Below are 19,906 nucleotides of genomic sequence, written 5' to 3' on the forward strand. Positions count from 1 at the left end.
TTCCACTATTATTGTTCCCTTCTGTTCTTGTACGTACTGAATATTACACGCCTTTATTTTTATTTTCATTTTACACGTCTATTTCTCTAGGACCAAATTGAGAAGCAAATCTCCATGATGATGGAAAGTATCAGGATATGAACTTACAACACAAAAGTAATAATAAATAAAATAAAATATTATGAATCCTAAAATGACGGCAAGCTATAAATTTATGTAAACGCAATCAACAATATAACACAGGGATCAGCTTGATTTTTCCAGAAAATCCTCTACAGAACAGAAGGAGTGACACATGGAGAAACTCTTCATATTACATAAGAAAACGCTTGGATTACGGCTAAGATTTTTGAATTCTTGTGGCAGCTAATTGAAAATGGCTGCAGCAGAATACCCCATGCCTTCTGCACAAGAGTCAAAGAGTTGTGATCCATATGAAAATTGGATTTCTGCCTACTATTAACTGACTGAAAGCTGATAATTCTTATGAATAAGCTCATATTGTTAACAAGAAACTACGTTAAAGAATATCCACAACAATGAACAGAGGTCGACAGGAGTTTCGCGACCTTACGTCACTTATGCCTGAACTGCCCATTTCTTAGCCAAAAATATATCCTTTGAGAACGGGAAGAGTTACCCCAAAATATAATACTATACGTCATAAGTGAATGAAAACAAGCAAAGTAGGCTACTATCACTTACTTCAAATAATGTTCTATCAGTAAAAATGGCAGCATTAAGCCTTTCAACAAGATCCTGAACAAGGGTTTTCAATGACAGTTTACTATCTGTCTGAACACCTAGAATTTTGAACTGTTCAGTCTCAATAATCACATGCCCATTCTGTGTAATTTAAATGCCAAGTTTTGTTGAATTGTGTGTTAGAAACTGTAAAAACTGAGTCTTACTGTGATTTAGCGTTAGTTTATTTTCTACAAGCTATGAATTTATGTCTTGAACTACACTATCTGAAACAGTGCCGACGTTGGACACAACATCCTTTTCTACCACAGTAGTGTCGTCGGTAAACAGAAATATTTTAGAATCCCCATAACACTAGAAGGCATATCATTTATATAAATAAGGAAGAGGAGTGGCCCCAGCACGTACCCTGAGGTATCTCCCATTCAACTGTGCCATTCTCAATGCAGTGGAGAATGACTTTTTGCTGTCTGTTATTGAAGTAAGAGGTGAACCAATTGCGAGCTACTCCCCTATTCCATATGGTTCAACTTCTGGAGAAATATTTTGTGATCAACACAATCAAACCCCTCAGTTAAATAAAAAAAGATGCCTCACGTTCGAAACCTTTTGTTTAATCCATCCAGGTACCTCACAGAGAAAAGAGAATATAGCATTTTCAGCTGTTACACCTCTTCTAAAATTGAACTGTTCATTTGATAGAAAATTACGTGAAATAAAATGATCAATTACCCTTCCGTGTACTGACTTTTCAATAACTTTAGCGAATACTGATGGCATAGAAATAGGCCTAAAATTGTCTACATGATCCCTTTCTCCCTTTTTATGAGCGACTTTACTACTGAGTACTCTAATGGTTAAGGAATCTGACCATTCCTAAAGGAAAAATTACAAACATGGCTAAGTGCATAGCTAACATGTGCAGCACAGTTGTTTAGTATTCTGTTAGATACTTCATCTTATCCTTAGTCTTCAGTGATTTGATTGTTAACTCAGTCTACCTCTTCTTAGCACAACGGAGGAGTGTTTCAGATAACAGCCTTGAAAAGCCATTTTTCAAGAGAGTTATGTGATTCTCTGTAGGAACTAAGTTTTTATTTAATTCGCCAGTTAGACTACGTTTAGAAAGTGACTCTTAAACACTGTACATATATCTGACTCATCAGTTAGTGGAACATTTTTACTATGTACTGACCTTATATCCTCGAACTTGTGCTGCTAACCAGACACTTTCTTCACAACTGACCGAGTACTTTTAATATTAGCCTGTGAATTAGCTGTTTTATTTGCGTACGACGTACTCTTTGCCTTCCTAAAAACATTTTTAAGCACCTTACAGTACTGTTTGTAATGGAGTACTGTAGCTCGATTGTGGCTACTTCTAAAATTTTGGCACAATTCCCACGTTTTTCTACATGATATCCTTATCCCATTAGTGAGCCATCCAGGCTGCCTTTTACTGCTAGCACACCGTTTTGAACGTTCTGATGGAAAGCAACTCTCAAAGAGTATGAGAAATGTGTTATGGAAAGCATTATATTTGTCATGTATGTTATCAGCACCACAAACATCTTGCCGCTCTCGTTCCTTAACGAGGTTTAAAAAACTCTCTACTGCCACTGGATTAGCTTTCCTACATCGTGTGCAATTACACATGACATGTATTTGAATACAAAAACCTTTTACTGATAAAATTTGTGCATCATGGTCTGAAAGGCCATTAACTGTTTTACTAACAAAATGCCCATCTAGTAATGAAGAATGAATAAAAATATTGTCTATGGTTCTGCTACTGTTCCCCTTCACCCTGATTGGTAAAATGCTGTCTGCATCAGACCATAAGAATTTAGGAGATCTTCCAACATACTTCTTCTTGCATAATCATAAAATACTGAAGTCATCGCATACAACTGATTTTTGCTACTTTCCATAAGGTGAACCAAAACCCAATCTACCTTCAGCAGAAATGCTCTGAAGTCAGTGTTAGGGGACGTATAAACAACAACAATTAGTAGTTTCACTAAATTCAACTGCCCCTGCACAGCATTCGAATACGTGTTCAGTGTAAGACTTTGACGCATCCACAGACTCATATGGAATACTATTTTTTATGTACATGGCCATTCGTTCACTCTGCAAAAAACTTCTTGAGAAACAGCCAGCTAATCTGTATCCTGATAAATCCTATACTTAGATATCTGACCTTTTATGAAGGTGGTTCCCTTGTTAGAGAGACTTCCTTTAAGCAGGGATACCAATTAGCTGACTTCAATCTAAAAGAGGTGCAGCTCTAATACTACAGTTTATCACTATTTTTCTCATATCTGTCTAGAAGACTGAAAATTATACTTTGCAGATCTTTAGAGATCCGTCGTTGTTTAACTACGCCATCGGATCGCTGGAGCTACTCATAGCGCTCAAACAATGAAGGGCATTCACTTGAATCCATGAATGATGAACCATCCAAGATACACAATACTGACCAATACTGTTTCTCCAGTACTTTCAGCATTTATGTCGCAGCCGCCATCTGTACTGCCTGCTTCCACAAGGATAGTTTTAGTGTGAGTAGTTTTCCTCAGTAGCCACCTTGTCACCGCATCTGGGGAATGTTATATATGGAAACTCCTGCTCTTTCCCAACAATGCAGCTCGATTCCAGAAAGCTACATTTATAGCCGTGGCTGTAAAAGGTAAAGATAGGCACAAGCTCTGGATGAAAATGTGTGGGAGTCGTGGCTTCATCACTACCTTGTGAAAAATCATTCTGTTGTGTGTTCATACTTGACAGTGTACTTACTTTAAACGTTAACATTCTGTGATATTTATAAATTTATTACAAAACTAGAAAAAACTAAATAATTTATGATTTACATTATACACACATGCACTCAAGAAACCATCACATTTCAAATACAAGTATGTGTGAAATATTCTGTTAAGGTAGTTCTGGAAGAGATTAACATATTTTTTACAGCATGTGTTATTTCTTTAGAACACTTTACTTGTAAGTACTTGCATCAGCTGTTGAAGAAAAATTTAATGTTATTTCATTGAATACATTAACATTTTTTACTAAGACGCTTTATATTCTGTTGCACACATGCAGCAATATCAACCTGCTGATATAAATAATTTTAATAAACTATAAAATATGTGTTTCATTAAACGTTTCTGCTATGCGGAGCTCACATCTGAAGATATACCATCAACCTACTTCTGTAAGTGTCTGAAGTGTCTACTTCGATTTATGTTTGTAATTAAAACAGTAGACATTTCTGTTTGTCACAGGAAACTATTTCTTTTACTACTGTAACAATGTATTCGTCCAAGCACCGTTTCCAAATTTTCAGATAACTCTCTCTCCGCACTGTCTATGATCTTGCCTTTGAATTTGTTGGTTATCCAAGTAACTACCTTTGAGAATATCCAACTCAACTTACCGAGACCACTTAAATGAATCTTAAGTTTACTGAGTTGCTTAAATCTAAGACCTGCCAGTGCTATCTTACAGTGTGAGCCACTGAGGTCCACGGTCAGCTTGACTTCAACTGCATTGTGGTCCACTTCTCCCTTGATATGTCCCTTAGGGCCAATATGCTCAAACCTTGCCTTGTACTGGTCATAACCGAGTACCATTATTTTTAGGCCTACTCCAGCTGTCACTGTCAGAATGCTGCCAGTTTTCGAAACAGAGATACCCTCAGAGCGATATAGAGACGACAAAGATTTGAACCAACCCTTTTCGGCATCGAATGTTCCTTTAATCTTTAAAGGACCAACTCTCTTACGAAATGTCTCATGAATGTCAGGTATCTGTATTTGGCTCTTTCCCCTCTTCGTTATCTCCTGTTTCACCGTGTCTATGACGAAATCGACTAATGTGTCAATAGACGAATCTGCGAACAAGTTCATTACTTTTTTCTTGTTGTAGAGGATAGTAATGGACTTGGGGATGTTAGCAACATTTATCTTGGTCGTTTGTGGTGACAGTATCGCTCCTTTAGTGTCGTACAGAGGAAGTGTTATATTTTTTAGGCTGTTTGTGTCTTGAATGGCACTCGGTACTTCGTTTGGAGGATCGTTTTCAACTGGAACCGACACCGAAGCAACTACGTGACAGTCTGTGTTCTGCGAGCAAATTATAATTTTGCTCTCTAGTGCTTCGTGTACTGTACGAGCAGTTGAAAAGCAGGTAACACTAAGTAAGACGTTGTGGAAGAAAAGAATTAGTAGACCCCATTGCAGCCTCCTTCTTTCTGTCACCATCTGAAACAAAAAAGAAAATTTGTCATAGAAGAAGAAATTTTGTGACTGTACAAGTATTGTAGCGATACTGATATAAAAATGGCCATAACCTACTTATTAGCTGGTAGCAACTTTATAAAAAGGGGTAACTCCATTACTTGTACCAGTTAATAAAGAGGTTATTATCATTTTGAATTACTTTGCCTACAGCTCTTTTTTCCAATGAACACTTTCCTATTTGTACCAATGCCAGGTGAAGAAAGTAACACAGATTAGATCAAAACTTTTGTCCCACGACTTTCGAAAAGCGAATATCCATGGCCTAACAGTATTACCGGTAACCACAATAATAACATTCATGGTGTTCTTCCACAGGACAGTCTCTAACAATATGTAATATACAAACCATATGAGTTTAGCCATTACTTGTAACTTTTTATGACATCATCTGACTATGTACTTCTTGTATTCTTAGTATTGAGAATAGCTAGCTTCTAGCTGAAATCTAGATCTGCATAACAAAATTTAAGCAAGGACGACTGATTGCTGCAATCTATAGTTTACAAGTCAATATAACAGTCGCTGAGTGCAACGCTTTCCAAATGGGAGGTAACCTGAATAAGATCTGTATCTATTGTGATTAAGATAGGTCATACACATACACTAATCTATTTATGCTGTGTATCACAAAAGTAGCTTTCATTAGGCTTTTTCCTACTAAGGAGCAATACTCTATTTTATACAAGTGTATTGCATTTTTACATTTCCTTAAGCTTGTTATGATTACTACGTATTTCCCTACTCTTACTACATTTCATAAATATTGCACTGTGGCTGCAATCTCATGTTTTCTATCTATCTTGGACTACCCACCCATCCCACAGCCCTATCTCCTCCCAAATCCCCCCTCCCTCCCCTTGTCTTCCGGTCTCTCTCCCACATTCTAATCCCCTGCTCTCCACCCTGCCAGCATTACTATACCAACCTAATCTATTGGATCACTATCCTTCCCCCACCCAGCCGCCCCACCCCTATTCCTCAATGCTTTGTTTGTTCCTATATATCACAGTCTCATGTCACTCCCCCCCCCCCCTCGGACATGCACACATTGAGCCTTCAATCACTCACCTGTGGTTAGGTCCGATGAAGTTTCATGCCCCCCCTCCCCCCACACACCCCACCCCACTCCCCATCCACTAACCAAATTTTCTCCCATCTCTTCACTCTCATTTTGGTTTTTCCTGCTTCAACATTTAATCAAGTATTCACTCATATCCCTACTGTCATTTTATTCAATCCCCCTTCCCATCTCTTAGTACCTCTAGTACTGTTTTTCCTACCTCTCCATCTCGCTATTGTCCTTTGACATTTCCGCCCCCCCCCCCCCCCCTGTATTTGTTACAATCCTATCTCTCTCTCTTAATTACACTGTTAATCGTCTTAATTTTCTTGATTTTATACGTCTTGGCCTAACAATGTATATTCCTGTCTCTCCCCCATCCCTCTTCAGCCAGGTCCATTTATGCCCCCACTCACCCCGCGTTTTTACCTCCTATTGTTACCTTTCGTATTATCAATGGCACTTAACTATATTCTTATATGTGATTCACTGTCTTAGAATTTTATTACATTTTGTTCCTTTCAGACTTTAGTTCCTCATCCAACGTAATGTAGGTTCACTTACCGTTGTTGACGATATTGTGTATATATGTTTATTGCAAAGACGATTGCACACAGTGCCACCTCAAAGATAATTATATATGGTCTGAAGATATTTAATATTAAAAGTCAAATATCTATGACACTTTGTCAGTATACAGTTGTTCTATTACTCCTACTCTTTGATGTCGCTATCATGACGTTTTAAGGACTTGCTCATCTTTTATTTACCAACGTAAGCCTGATTTTACTAAAAATGACGTGCTCCCACGATTATTTACCTATCTGTTACAAGATGGTTATTTTACATCTGGCATTTCGTGGGGAGTAAATATTTTTCTTAATGTATGGCCAACTGTGAGCTTGACAACATGTTAAGTGTCCTGCAGTTATGTTAAAGACATAAAATGCTAGTATATATGTCCCATAATCATACATCAGTTTATATTCATTGTTTAAGACATTTTACATTTTTTAAAATTTTACTTGGTCTTACTGTATGTAATTTTTATTCTTAGCAAATACTTGAAAATGACATAACAGGCCGAAACCTGTGTTCTACTTATATAAACAATAAAACAGTCAAATAGCGGTGTGTTCCATTAAAAAATATTTCCTGACTGTTGCACAGGAACATCAAAAACTGACAACCATTTCCAGTCAGTTGGAGCAGGGGACTCAGTCCATTCCACGTAAACACAAGCCACACCTTGCCACAGCTTGCACAGTGCCTTGTTGACAACTTGAGTCCACGGCATCGTGGTGCCTGCGCCTCATACTCTACCATCACCTCTTACTAACTGCAATCGGGACTCGTGTGACCAGGCCACGGTTTTCCAGTCGTCTATGGCCCAACCAATAGGATCACGAGCCCAGGAAAAGTGCTGTAGGCGATGTAATGCTGTTAGCAAAGGCACTCGCGTCTGTCGTCTACTGCTATAGCCCATTAACGCCAAAGTTCGCCGCACTGTCGTAACGGATACTTTCGTCGTACGTCGCACGCTGATTTTTGCGCTTATTTCACGTAGTGTTGCTTGTCTGTTAGCACTGACACCGCTGCTCTCGGTAGTTAAGTGGAGGCCGTCGACCACTGCGTTGTCTGTGGTGAGTGGTAAGGCCTGAAGTTTGGTATTGTGGGCGCACTCTTGACACTGTGGACCTCGGGATATTGAATTCCCTACCGACTACCGAAATGGAATGTCCCAAGCATCGAGGTCGACCTGCCATTCTGTCTACCATTCCGCCTTCAAGGTCTGTTAAATTCCCATCGTGCTGCCATAATCACGCCGGAAACCTTTTCACATGAATCACTTGAATACAAATGACAGCCCTGCCTTGTGTACGCGATGCTACCGTCCTCTGTATATGTGCGTGTCGCTATCCCACAAGTTTTTGACCTCAGTGTATGTACCCGTTTTGATATTTCTAAGATTTTTTGTGAATGTTGTTGTTTGGTCATCAAAAATGGTTGAAATGGCTCTAAGCACTATGGGACTTAACATGTGAGGTCATCAGTCCACCACTGCGTGCCCACTAACTACAGACAATTTCCTTCAGTTGCCATTCACATCGCTTTATTTAAATCATTTGTCTGAAGATTGTCCAACAGTTACAGAGTGTTTAAAAATTCTTTTTACGGGTTTCCAGGGGTCATAGAGGTTATGATAAAGAACCTATGTTCGGAAATGTAGCATGTGGATATAAAATAAGTTTGGAGATTGGTTCACTTTCAAATTTCAGACTTCACTGTAGGCTGAGAAGAGGACGCCGTCGTCAGTCCTTGTTGTAATTATGTCATCATGTACATTACCGACATCAACAACAACTGCCAGGAAGTTCGGAACTAGGAGGGTTGGCTGTGGTGCTCCACGGACACGCTGAATTCTGGAGTTTGAAGAGGAAGTCCTTCGTCACGTAGATGAGAACTCGAGGACAGGTACTCGAAACACTGCTCATGCAATCAGCTTCTACACCACACATGTCAGAGCTCATTACCTCCGCTGTATGTACACTCCTGGAAATGGAAAAAAGAACACATTGACACCGGTGTGTCAGACCCACCATACTTGCTCCGGACACTGCGAGAGGGCTGTACAAGCAATGATCACACGCACGGCACAGCGGACACACCAGGAACCGCGGTGTTGGCCGTCGAATGGCGCTAGCTGCGCAGCATTTGTGCACCGCCGCCGTCAGTGTCAGCCAGTTTGCCGTGGCATACGGAGCTCCATCGCAGTCTTTAACACTGGTAGCATGCCGCGACAGCGTGGACGTGAACCGTATGTGCAGTTGACGGACTTTGAGCGAGGGCGTATAGTGGGCATGCGGGAGGCCGGGTGGACGTACCGCCCAATTGCTCAACATGTGGGGCGTGAGGTCTCCACAGTACATCAATGTTGTCGCCAGTGGTCGGCGGAAGGTGCACGTGCCCGTCGACCTGGGACCGGACCGCAGCGATGCACGGATGCACGCCAAGACCGTAGGATCCTACGCAGTGCCGTAGGGGACCGCACCGCCACTTCCCAGCAAATTAGGGACACTGTTGCTCCTGGGGTATCGGTGAGGACCATTCGCAACCGTCTCCATGAAGCTGGGCTACGGTCCCGCACACCGTTAGGCCGTCTTCCGCTCACGCCCCAACATCGTGCAGCCCGCCTCCAGTGGTGTCGCGACAGGCGTGAATGGAGGGACGAATGGAGACGTGTCGTCTTCAGCGATGAGAGTCGCTTCTGCCTTGGTGCCAATGATGGTCGTATGCGTGTTTGGCGCCGTGCAGGTGAGCGCCACAATCAGGACTGCATACGACCGAGGCACACAGGGCCAACACCCGGCATCATGGTGTGGGGAGCGATCTCCTACACTGGCCGTACACCACTGGTGATCGTCGAGGGGACACTGAATAGTGCACGGTACATCCAAACCGTCATCGAACCCATCGTTCTACCATTCCTAGACCGGCAAGGGAACTTGCTGTTCCAACAGGACAATGCACGTCCGCATGTATCCCGTGCCACCCAACGTGCTCTAGAAGATGTAAGTCAACTACCCTGGCCAGCAAGATCTCCGGATCTGTCCCCCATTGAGCATGTTTGGGACTGGATGAAGCGTCGTCTCACGCGGTCTGCACGTCCAGCACGAACGCTGGTCCAACTGAGGCGCCAGGTGGAAATGGCATGGCAAGCCGTTCCACAGGACTACATCCAGCATCTCTACGATCGTCTCCATGGGAGAATAGCAGCCTGCATTGCTGCGAAAGGTGGATATACACTGTACTAGTGCCGACATTGTGCATGCTCTGTTGCCTGTGTCTATGTGCCTGTGGTTCTGTCAGTGTGATCATGTGATGTATCTGACCCCAGGAATGTGTCAATAAAGTTTCCTCTTCCTGGGACAATGAATTCACGGTGTTCTTATTTCAATTTCGAGGAGTGTATATCGTGGAGCGGTAGGTTTGAAAGTGATCCGATCCTCAAACTGATTTTATATCCACATGGCTCTTTTCCGGATACGGATTTCTTTTCAAAACTTCATCTACTTAGTCTTTTCTACAACCCTACCTAGAAGCCTGTAATGTTAATTTTGTATCACCATGTATAATTATATCACTTCGCTAGACAAGTTGATAGATGCAGTTTGGGAAAGTACACAGTTGGTTTCTATAAGGCAGCACACGTTTGTGGATCAAGTTTGATTCTCGAGTCACATCAAGACAGCTAGAATCTGCCTAGCTTAGAAATCGGCAACAAAGAAATAAAACTGAATGAAAAGAAGAAATTGTATTTCATTAATACTGAACAGCTATATTTCTGTACATGTTTCCAGCGTGGAACAAAGAAACTACTCAACTATTTAGCCACTTTGTTACTCTGTTACACATTAAAACACATGAATTTATTTGAAAATTCATTAGTCACAGTTAACCAGGTCGTAGGTGGAAGAATATAGTTTAGCAAAACCTTGCGAAGACTAGGAGGTGAGTGGGGAAATCTCCATTGATAATTTCGAGAAGGGAACATGGTGTCTGCCAATAACTGCGTTTAGGAAATAGTGGTGTAAACAAGTCGCATAGCATTGTCGATTGTTCGACAGTGGGGCAACACAGCAAATAATTTCATCAAGCCTGTGTGCTCGTTAGGCAGCAATGAATGAAGCAGCAGTAGGTAAGAGAGGCTATTCAAATAATTCAGCGCCCAGACAGCATGGACAGAGAGGGTGGCTACAAGTTGTAGAAGGCCTGTCTGCCAGCGATCCCAGTACAGCTGCAGAAAACTGGATGACGGGAGTAGTATTCGTTATGAATAAAAGGTATGGCAGAGAGTGTGTTACTGTGCACAGCTCAGTGATAGGGTGGTTCTCAAAAGAAAAGACATCAAACCAACACAGACAACCATAGTTCAGGAATACATGGCGACTTCGCAAGCTGAAGTTAAAAAGATAGAGAAAGTATATGAGGATATTGTTGTTTTGTTGTTTTTTGAGGGTGGAAACCAGACAGTGAGGTTATCGGTATCATCGGATTAGGGAAGGAAGAGGAAGGAAGTCGGCCGTGCCCTTTCAAAGGAACCATCCCAGCATTTGCCTGGAGCGATTTAGGGAAATCACGGAAAACCTAAATCAGGATGGCTGGACGCAGGGTTGAACCGTAGTCCTCCCGAATGCGAGTCCAGTGTGTTAGCCACTGTGCCACCTCCCTCGGTATGAGGATATTGAAAAGGTAACACAGTACGAAAAGGGAGATGAAAATCTAATAGTCATGGAGAACTGGAACTCAGTTGTAGGGGAAGGACTAGACGAAATGGTTAGAAGATAATATTGGCTTGGGACGAGGAATGAGAGAGGAGAAAAACTGATTGAATTCTATAATAAATTTCAGCTCGTAACAGCGAATACTCTGTTCAAGAATCACAAGAGGAGAAGATACACTCGGAAAAGACCGGGTGATGTGGGAAGGTTTCAGTTCGATTACCTTATGGCCAGACAGAGCTTCTGAAATCAGATACTGGATTGTAAGGCGTACCCAGGAGCAGGTATAGACTCAGATTACAATTCAGTAGAGATGAAGAGTAGACTGAAGTTTAAGAGATTAGTCAGAAAGAATCGATACGCAGAGAAGTGGGATACGTGGGTATTAAGGAATGACGACATATGCTTTAAGCTCTCTAAGGCTATAGATACAAGAATAAAGCATAGCTCAGTAGGCAGTACAGTTGAAGAGGAATGGACATCTCTGAAAAAGGCAATCACAGAAGTTGGAAAGAAAAATATAAGTACAAAGAAAGTAACTGCTAAGAAACCATGGGTAACAGTAGTAGTAATACTTTAGCTGATCGATGGGAGAAGGAGGTACAAAAATGTTCAGGGATATTCAGGAAAACATAAATACAAGTCGCTAAGAAATGAAATAAACTGGAAGTGCAGGGAAGCTAAGACGAAATGGCTGCGAGAAAAATATGAAGAAATCGGAAAAGAAATGATTGTTGGAGGGATTGACACAGAATATAGGAAAGTCAAAATTAGAACCAAGGATGGTACAATTAAGAGTGTAATGGGAATTCCACTGCAATGCAAACAAGAGAGCGGACAGGTAGAAAGAGTACATTTAAGGGTCTATGTTGATGAAGATGTGGCTGATGTGATAGAAGAAGAAGCAGGAGTCGATTTAGAAGAGATAGGGGAACCAGTATTAGAATCAGAAATTAAGAGAGTGCAAGTAGGCTGTTTAGGTTTTCTCATTGGTAACGCCACGTAGCGCTCTGTATGAAAATCACTGGCTGTGCTGTGTGCAGTCTGTGGCTGTTTCGCATTGTTGTTCGCTATTGTAGTGTTGGGCAGTTGGCTGTTAACAGCGCGTAGCGTTGCGCAGTTGGAGGTGAGCCGCCAGCAGTGGTGGATGTGGGGAGAGAGATGGTGGAGTTTTGAGAGCGGATGATCTGGACGTGTGTCTATCAGAGACAGTAAATTTGTAAGACTGGATGCCATGAACTGCTATATATATTATGACTTTTGAACACTATTAAGATAAATACATTGTTTGTTCTCTATCAAAATCTTTCATTTGCTACCTATGCCTATCAGTAGTTAGTGCCTTCAGTAGTTTGAGTCTTTTATTTAGCTGGCAGTAGTGGCGCTCGCTGTATTGCAGTAGCTTGAGTAACGAAGATTTGTGTGAGGTAAGTGATTTGTGAAAGGTATAGGTTAATGTTAGTCAGGGCCATTCTTTTGTAGGGATTACTGAAAGTCAGATTGCGTTGCGCTAAAAAATATTGTGTGTCAGTGTAGTGTTGATCAGAATAGGTAAAGAGCGAAATGTCTATTATTTTATATATTCACTTATGTCATAATTCCTGTAACACTGATGTATCTGTTTATTTCTATTCTTTTGTAAAGCCTGTACTACTAAACATTTATCTGTATTGTTATGTTCTTTAATGATGTATTTTGTACCTTTGTTACTGTATTCTCATGTTATAAAACTGTAATTGACACCAGTTCATCAAATTTCTGATGGTCATAGTATATGCAAAATATGTGAGAAGTTGGGACTGTTAGTGTTTGGACGTGTGCTAATAATTCAGCAAGGGACTGGTTAACAGCACTGCTGGTTCTAAGGACAATTTCAAAAACTTTGTGAGTGCACAAGTGGTGGTTTACGGACTTGCTATATTGTCTGCAAGACTTCTAAGGACAATTCCAAAAACTTTGTGCGTGCACAAGTGGTGGTTTATGAACTTGCCATATTGTCCACAAGACTCTTCGATGGTGATTGTGCACCTGCACAGTCGCAACAGATGGCTGCTGGCCATCTCCACAAGGATTGTAGTGGGTCTGCATCTTTGATGACCCACTAATACCATTATTTCTACAAGGACTACAGTGGGTCTACACCTTTGATGACTCACCAGTACCATTATTTCTACAAGGACTGCAGTGGGTCTGCACCTCTGGTGGCCCACCAATAGCATACACTCTACCAGGACTACAGTGGGTCTGCTCTGTGATGGCCTACCTACCAATATTCCTCAACTTCGACTGACTCTTCTGTGGGTTTGCTCTGTTGTGGTCCATTACCTGTCTGCATGTCAAGAGTCAGCAATGTCTTTCCGTTGGAAGGACAACACTACTTTTTCAAGACTGCATGGAAATCCACTACTTCCGTGTGCATTTTCTTTAAATGCTCAGACTTTGAGAAACACACTGCAATTTTACTGTGATGAACGATCAGGACTGTCTTTATGGACTGTGAGAATATTTTAGCTTTTGACCAACTTTGTATCAATAAGTGTGAGCATTTCCTTTCTTTGTTATTGTAATTGTGAAAATTTTTTAACAAATATGTATTGGGCAGTGCCCAAAACAATTTGTAAAATTTTTTGTGGGGAACATGGGGGCAATGTAAGTAGGCTGTTTAGGTTTTCTCATTGGTAACGCCACGTAGCGCTCTGTACGAAAATCACTGGCTGTGCTGCGTGCAGTCTGTGGCTGTTTTGCATTGTTGTTCGCTATTGTAGTGTTGGGCAGTTGGCTGTTAACAGCGCGTAGCGTTGCGCAGTTGGAGGTGAGCCGCCAGCAGTGACAGATGTGGGGAGAGAGATGGCGGAGTTTTGAGAGCGGATGATCTGGACACAGACAGTAAATTTGTAAGACTGGATATCATGAACTGATATATATATTATGACTTTTAAACACTATTAAGGTAAATACATTGTTTGTTCTCTATCAAAATCTTTCATTTGTTAACTATGCCTATCAGTAGTTAGTGCCTTCAGTAGTTTGAGTCTTTTATTTAGCTGGCAGTAGTGGCGCTCGCTGTATTGCAGTAGCTTGAGTAACGAAGATTTGTGTGAGGTAAGTGATTTGTGAAAAGTATAGGTTAATGTTAGTCAGGGCCATTCTTTTGCAGGGATTATTGAAAGTCAGATTGCGTTGCGCAAAAAAATATTGTGTGTCAGTGTAGTGTTGATCAGAATAGGTAGAGAGCGAAATGTCTGAGTACGTTCAGTTTTGCTCAGCTGTTTGGAAATCAAATAATGTAAGAGATTTATCAGCACAGTAACTCAATAATTTTTCTAGGGGACGTTTCAAGAGCTTTGGAGGATCTAATATGAAATAAGGAAGAAGAGATAGGTAACATTCCATCAGAATTTCTAAAGTCACTGAGGGAAGTGGCAACAAAACGATTATTCACGTTGGTGTGTAGAATGAATGAGCCTGGCGACATACCACCTGACTTTCGGAAAAATATCGTCTACACAATTCCGAAGACTGCGAGAGCTGACAAGTGTGAGAACTGTCGCACAATCAGCTTGACGGCTCATGCATCCAAGTTGCTGACAAGAATAGTATGCAAAAGAATGGAACAGAAAATTGAGGATGTGTGAAATGACGATCAGTTTGGCTTTAGGAAAGGTAAAGGCACCAGGAAGGCAGTTCTGACGTTGCAGATGATAATGGAAGGAAGACTAAAGAAAAATAAAGACACTTTTATATGATTTGTCAACTTGGAAAAAGCGTTCGACGACATTAAATGGTCTAAGATGTTCAAAATTCTGAGAAAAATAGGAGTAAGTTATAGGGAAAGACGGGTAATATACAATATGTACAAGAGCCAAGAGGGAATAATAAGTGTGGACGATCAAGAATGAAATGCTCTGACTAAAAAGGTGTAAGACAGAGATGTAGTCTTCCGTCCCTACCGTTAAATCTGGAATGTCGTGAAGCAATGACGGAAATAAAAGAAAGGTTCAGCAGTGGAATTAAAATTCAAGGTGAATAGATATAAATGATACGATTGACCGCTAACATTGCTATCCTGAGTGAAAGTGAAGAAGAATTACGTGATCTGCTTAATGGAATGAACAGTATAATGACTACGGAATATGGACTGAGTGTAAACCGAAGAAAGACGAAAGTAGTGAGAAGTATCAGAAATGAGAAGAGCGAGAAATTTAACATTAGGATTGATGGTCACGAAGTAGATGAAGCTAGGCAATTCTGCTACCTAGGCAGCAAAATAACCAATGACGGACGGAGCAAGGAGGACATTAGAAGCAGACTAGCACTGGCAAAAAGGACATTCCTGGCCAAGAGAAGTCTGATAGTATCAAACATAGGCCTTAATTTGAGAAAGAAATTTCTGAGAATGTTTGGAGCACACAATTGTATGGTAATGAAACTTAGACTGTGAAAAAACCGGAACAGAAAAGAATCGAAGCATTTCAAATGTCGTGTTAAAAATTAGGTTGATGATAAGGTGAGGAATGAGGAGGTGCTGCGCAGAATTGGAGAGCAAAGGAATATGTGGAAAACACCGACAAGGAGAAGGGACAGGATGACAGGACATGTCTTAAGACATCAGGGAATGACTTCCATGGTACCAGAGGGAACTGTAGAGGGCAAAAATGGAACAGGAAGACAGATCGGAATACAGCCAGCAAATAATTGAGGACATAGGCTGCAAGTGCTACTCTGAGATGAAGAGGTTGGCACAAGAGAGGAAATCATTGCGGGCCGATCAAACAAGTCAGAAACTGATGACTCAAAAAAATTCTAAACTTCTAAACAGTAACATTATTGTCAGCTAAATTTTAGCTACTAGTTGCAATTGATTTATATCAATGGGCAAGTTACAAAATTTCTGTCACCCCTGATTCGAATCAGTGTCTCCTGCTTTATCTGCAGATGCGCTGACCACTACACAATCCGAACACAGTGGTCAATACAACCACACGCACTACCCTAGCACGCCTCCCATCAGACCCAAATTCTGAACTTTATACCACACATTTCTGATGTAGTGTCTCTGTTCATTAGCCTCATAACATCCCGCATCTCGCTAGTTCCCTTAAGAGTTCGAACTTGGTGTGCGTCTGTCTGAGAGAACAGCCACCGCCGGCCGGGGTGGCCGAGCGGTTCTAGGCACTACAGTCTGGAACCGCGTGACCGCTACGGTCGCAGTTTCGAATCCGGCCTCGGGCATGGATGTGTGTGATGTCCTTAGGTTAGTTAGGTTTAAATAGTTCTAAGTTCTAGGGGACTGATGACCTCAGCAGTTAAGTCCCATAGTGCTCTGAGCCATTTGAACCATTTGAACAGTCACCACATACATAATTACGGCGATGATGGCGAATTATTCCTTCAGTGCAGATGCACACCAAGTTCGCACCCTCATACGGCACAAATTTTTAACTTGTAGCATTGATATACACTGAAGCGCCAAAGAAAATGGTATAGGCATTCGTATTCAAATACATAGTTATGTAAACAGGCAGAATACGGCGCTGCGGTTAGCAATCCCTATGCAGTGTCTGACACAGTTGTTACATTGGTTACAGCTGCTTCAGTGGCAGCTTACCAAGATTTAAGTGAGTTTGAACGTGTCGTTATAGTGTCGTAACGTGTCGATATCTCCGAGATAGAAGTGGGGGTTTTTCCGTACGACCATTTCACGAGTGTACCGTGAATATCAGGAAACCGGTAAAACGTCAAATCTACGGCAAAGCTGCGGCCAGAAAAGGATCCTGCAAGAACGGGACCAACGACGGCTGAACAGAATCATTCAATGTGACAGAAGTGCAACTCTTCCGCAAATCTCTGCAGATCTCAGTGCTGGGACATCAACAAGTGTCAGTGTGCGAACCATTCAACGAAATGTCATCGATATGGACTTTTGGAGCTGAAGGCCCACTCGTGTACCCTTGATGACTGCACCACACAAAGCTTTACATCTCGCCTGGGCCCGCCGACAGTGGACTGTTGATTACTGGAAACATGTTGCCTGGTCGGTCGAGTCTCGTTTCAAATTGTATCTTGCGGATTGACGTGTGCCGGCATGGAGACAACCTCATGAATCCGTGGACCCTGCATGTCAGCAGGGGACTGTTCAAGCTGGTGGGGGCTCCGTAATGGTGTGGGGTGTGTGCAGACAGAGTGATATGGGACCCCTCATACGACTCTGGCAGGTGATACGTACGTAAGCATCCTGTCTGATCACTTGCATCCATTCATGTCCGTTGTGCAGACCGACGGATTTGGGCAATTCCAACACGACAATGCAACACCCCACACTTCCATAATTGCTACAGAGTGGCTCCAAGAACGCTCTTCTGAATTTGAACACTTACGCTGGCCACAAGTCTTCCCAGACATGAACATTATTGAGCATATCTGGAATAACTTGCAACGTGCTGTTCAGAAGAGATCTCCACTCCCTCGTACTGTTACGGATTTATGGACAGCCCTGCAGGAGTTATGGTGTCGATTCCCTCCAGTACGACTTCAAACATTTATAGAGTGCATGCCACGTCGTGTTGCGGCACTTCTGCGTGCTCGCCGGGGCCCTACATGATATTAGGCCGGTGTACGAGATTCTTTGGCTCTTCAGTGTTTGGTACCTAATGTCTTTTAATTCCTTTGTGTCTTGATTCATAGTGGTTGCAGGATCAAAGTGGTGAATGTTCTTTCGGATACGCTAACTCGACCGACTCCATCTCACCACTGACTGAGCGCACTCGGTACTGCCTAGCAACCTCGCAGGGCCCTGGCTGCCGGAAAAGGCGTGGGCAGGAAGTTCTAGAAGCTAAGACTCGATTGATAGCGCATGCTGCTGGTAGCTCGCAGGTAAGGATATAGATCACGGCACCATTACAACGGCAGGAAGTAGTGTGCAAATGGTTGAAAGTATACGCTCATGGTTCCAGAGCCCTGTGCGTATCTGTCGCAGCAAACATTTTTCGGAGATTGGCCGCGATGAACATTTGCTGGCCAACTAGATCGCTGTTTTCGTTATAGTAGTCTTCCTCTGGGTTCTCTGGAGCAACTGCAAGGAATGCTATGTGGCCCCAGCCACTCGTGGTGACCCTTTAACCCCTGCATGCGTCGTTTTCAGTTCTTCGTAAAGCAGTGTAGGCGGGCAAGTGATGGGAATAATGTAAGCAATCACAGTGTCGGCACAGAAGTTTGCATTCTCACGTTAAGGATGACATACATTTTCTTGTAGCGAAGAAAAACAAAGAAACGTAAATAAAAGAATGCAACGTCGAGCACTTCACCTTGATCGTAGACAATTTTTTTTTATCAATATGTTGAAATCAAATGTTATAGAAGAACCTTGTTCGCAGTTACAGAGTTACGGATTTTTTGTATATAAACCAGCTTTCTGCGTGCGCGCAGAGTTCTCTTACCTCTTCTGTCACTGAAATGGTGTGGACCTCACTGAGAATGTGCGAATCTAGTGCGAGACCGAGCCGCTCTGTCGAAACCGCTTATCGCTGTTTCTCGTCCTATTCCGCCTTATCTCTCCGAGTGGTCGAGATACATAAAATACACTTCCGCCACCGGATCTCACTGTCACATTTTCCTCTGTGCTTGTTGTCATTGAGTTGTGCAGTCAGTATATTCAAAACTAAGAAGTTTACAATACGTCTCCCCCGTCTTACTAGTGTAGATGATACATCTACATGGATGCTCTGCAAATCACATTTAAGTGCCTGGGAGAGGGTTCATCCAACCGCCTTCACAATTCTCTATTATTCCAACTCGTTTTGCGCGCGGAAAGAATGAACACCTATATCTTTCCGTGCGAGCTCCGATTTCCCTTATTTTATCGCGGTGATCGTTCCGCTCTATGTAGGCCGGTGTCAAAAAAATATTTTCGCATTCGGAGGAGAAATTTGGTGATTGGAATTTCGTGAGAAGATTCCGTCACAACGACAAACGCCTTTCTTTTAATGATTTCCAGCCCAAATCCTGTATCATTTCTCTGACACTCTCTCCCATATTTCGCGATAATACAAAATGTGCTGCCCATCTTTGAACTTTTTCGATGTACTGCGTCAGTCCTACCTGGTAAGGATCCCATACCGCGCAGCAATACTCTAAAAGAGGACGGACAAACGTAGTGTATGCAGTCTCCTTAGTAGGTCTGTTACATTTTCTAAGTGTCCTCCCAATAAAACGCAGCCTTTGGTTAGCCTTCCCCACAACATTTTCTATGTGTTCTTTCCAATTTAATTTGTTCGTAATTGTAATACCTAGGTATTTAGTTGAATTTACGGCTTTTAGATGAGACTGATTTATCGTGTAACCCAAGTTTAACGAGTTCCTTTTAGCACTCATGTGGATGACCTCACACTTTTCGTTATTTGGGGTCAACTGCCACTTTTCGCACCATTCAGATGTTGTTGTTGTGGTCTTCAGTCCTGAGACTGGTTTGATGCAGCTCTCCATGCTACTCTATTCTGTGCAAGCTTCTTCATCTCCCAGTACCTACTGCAACCTACATCCTTCTGAATCTGCTT

At 42.0% G+C, this 19,906-nt stretch overlaps 1 protein-coding gene across 1 annotated transcript; it reads right to left on the bottom strand.

Moving 5' to 3' along the window:
• Nucleotides 1–3,560: 3,560 nt before the first annotated feature.
• LOC124595345 lies at nucleotides 3,561–4,969 on the bottom strand. The gene has a single exon (XM_047134060.1). It carries the CDS (start codon nucleotides 4,617–4,619, stop codon nucleotides 3,990–3,992), a length of 630 nt encoding a protein of 209 aa, XP_046990016.1. The 5' UTR covers nucleotides 4,620–4,969; the 3' UTR covers nucleotides 3,561–3,989.
• Between the last annotated feature and the right edge of the window lie 14,937 nt (nucleotides 4,970–19,906).

The sequence above is a fragment of the Schistocerca americana genome, chromosome 2 (assembly GCF_021461395.2).
Source record: "Schistocerca americana isolate TAMUIC-IGC-003095 chromosome 2, iqSchAmer2.1, whole genome shotgun sequence".
Lineage (NCBI taxonomy): Eukaryota > Metazoa > Arthropoda > Insecta > Orthoptera > Acrididae > Schistocerca > Schistocerca americana.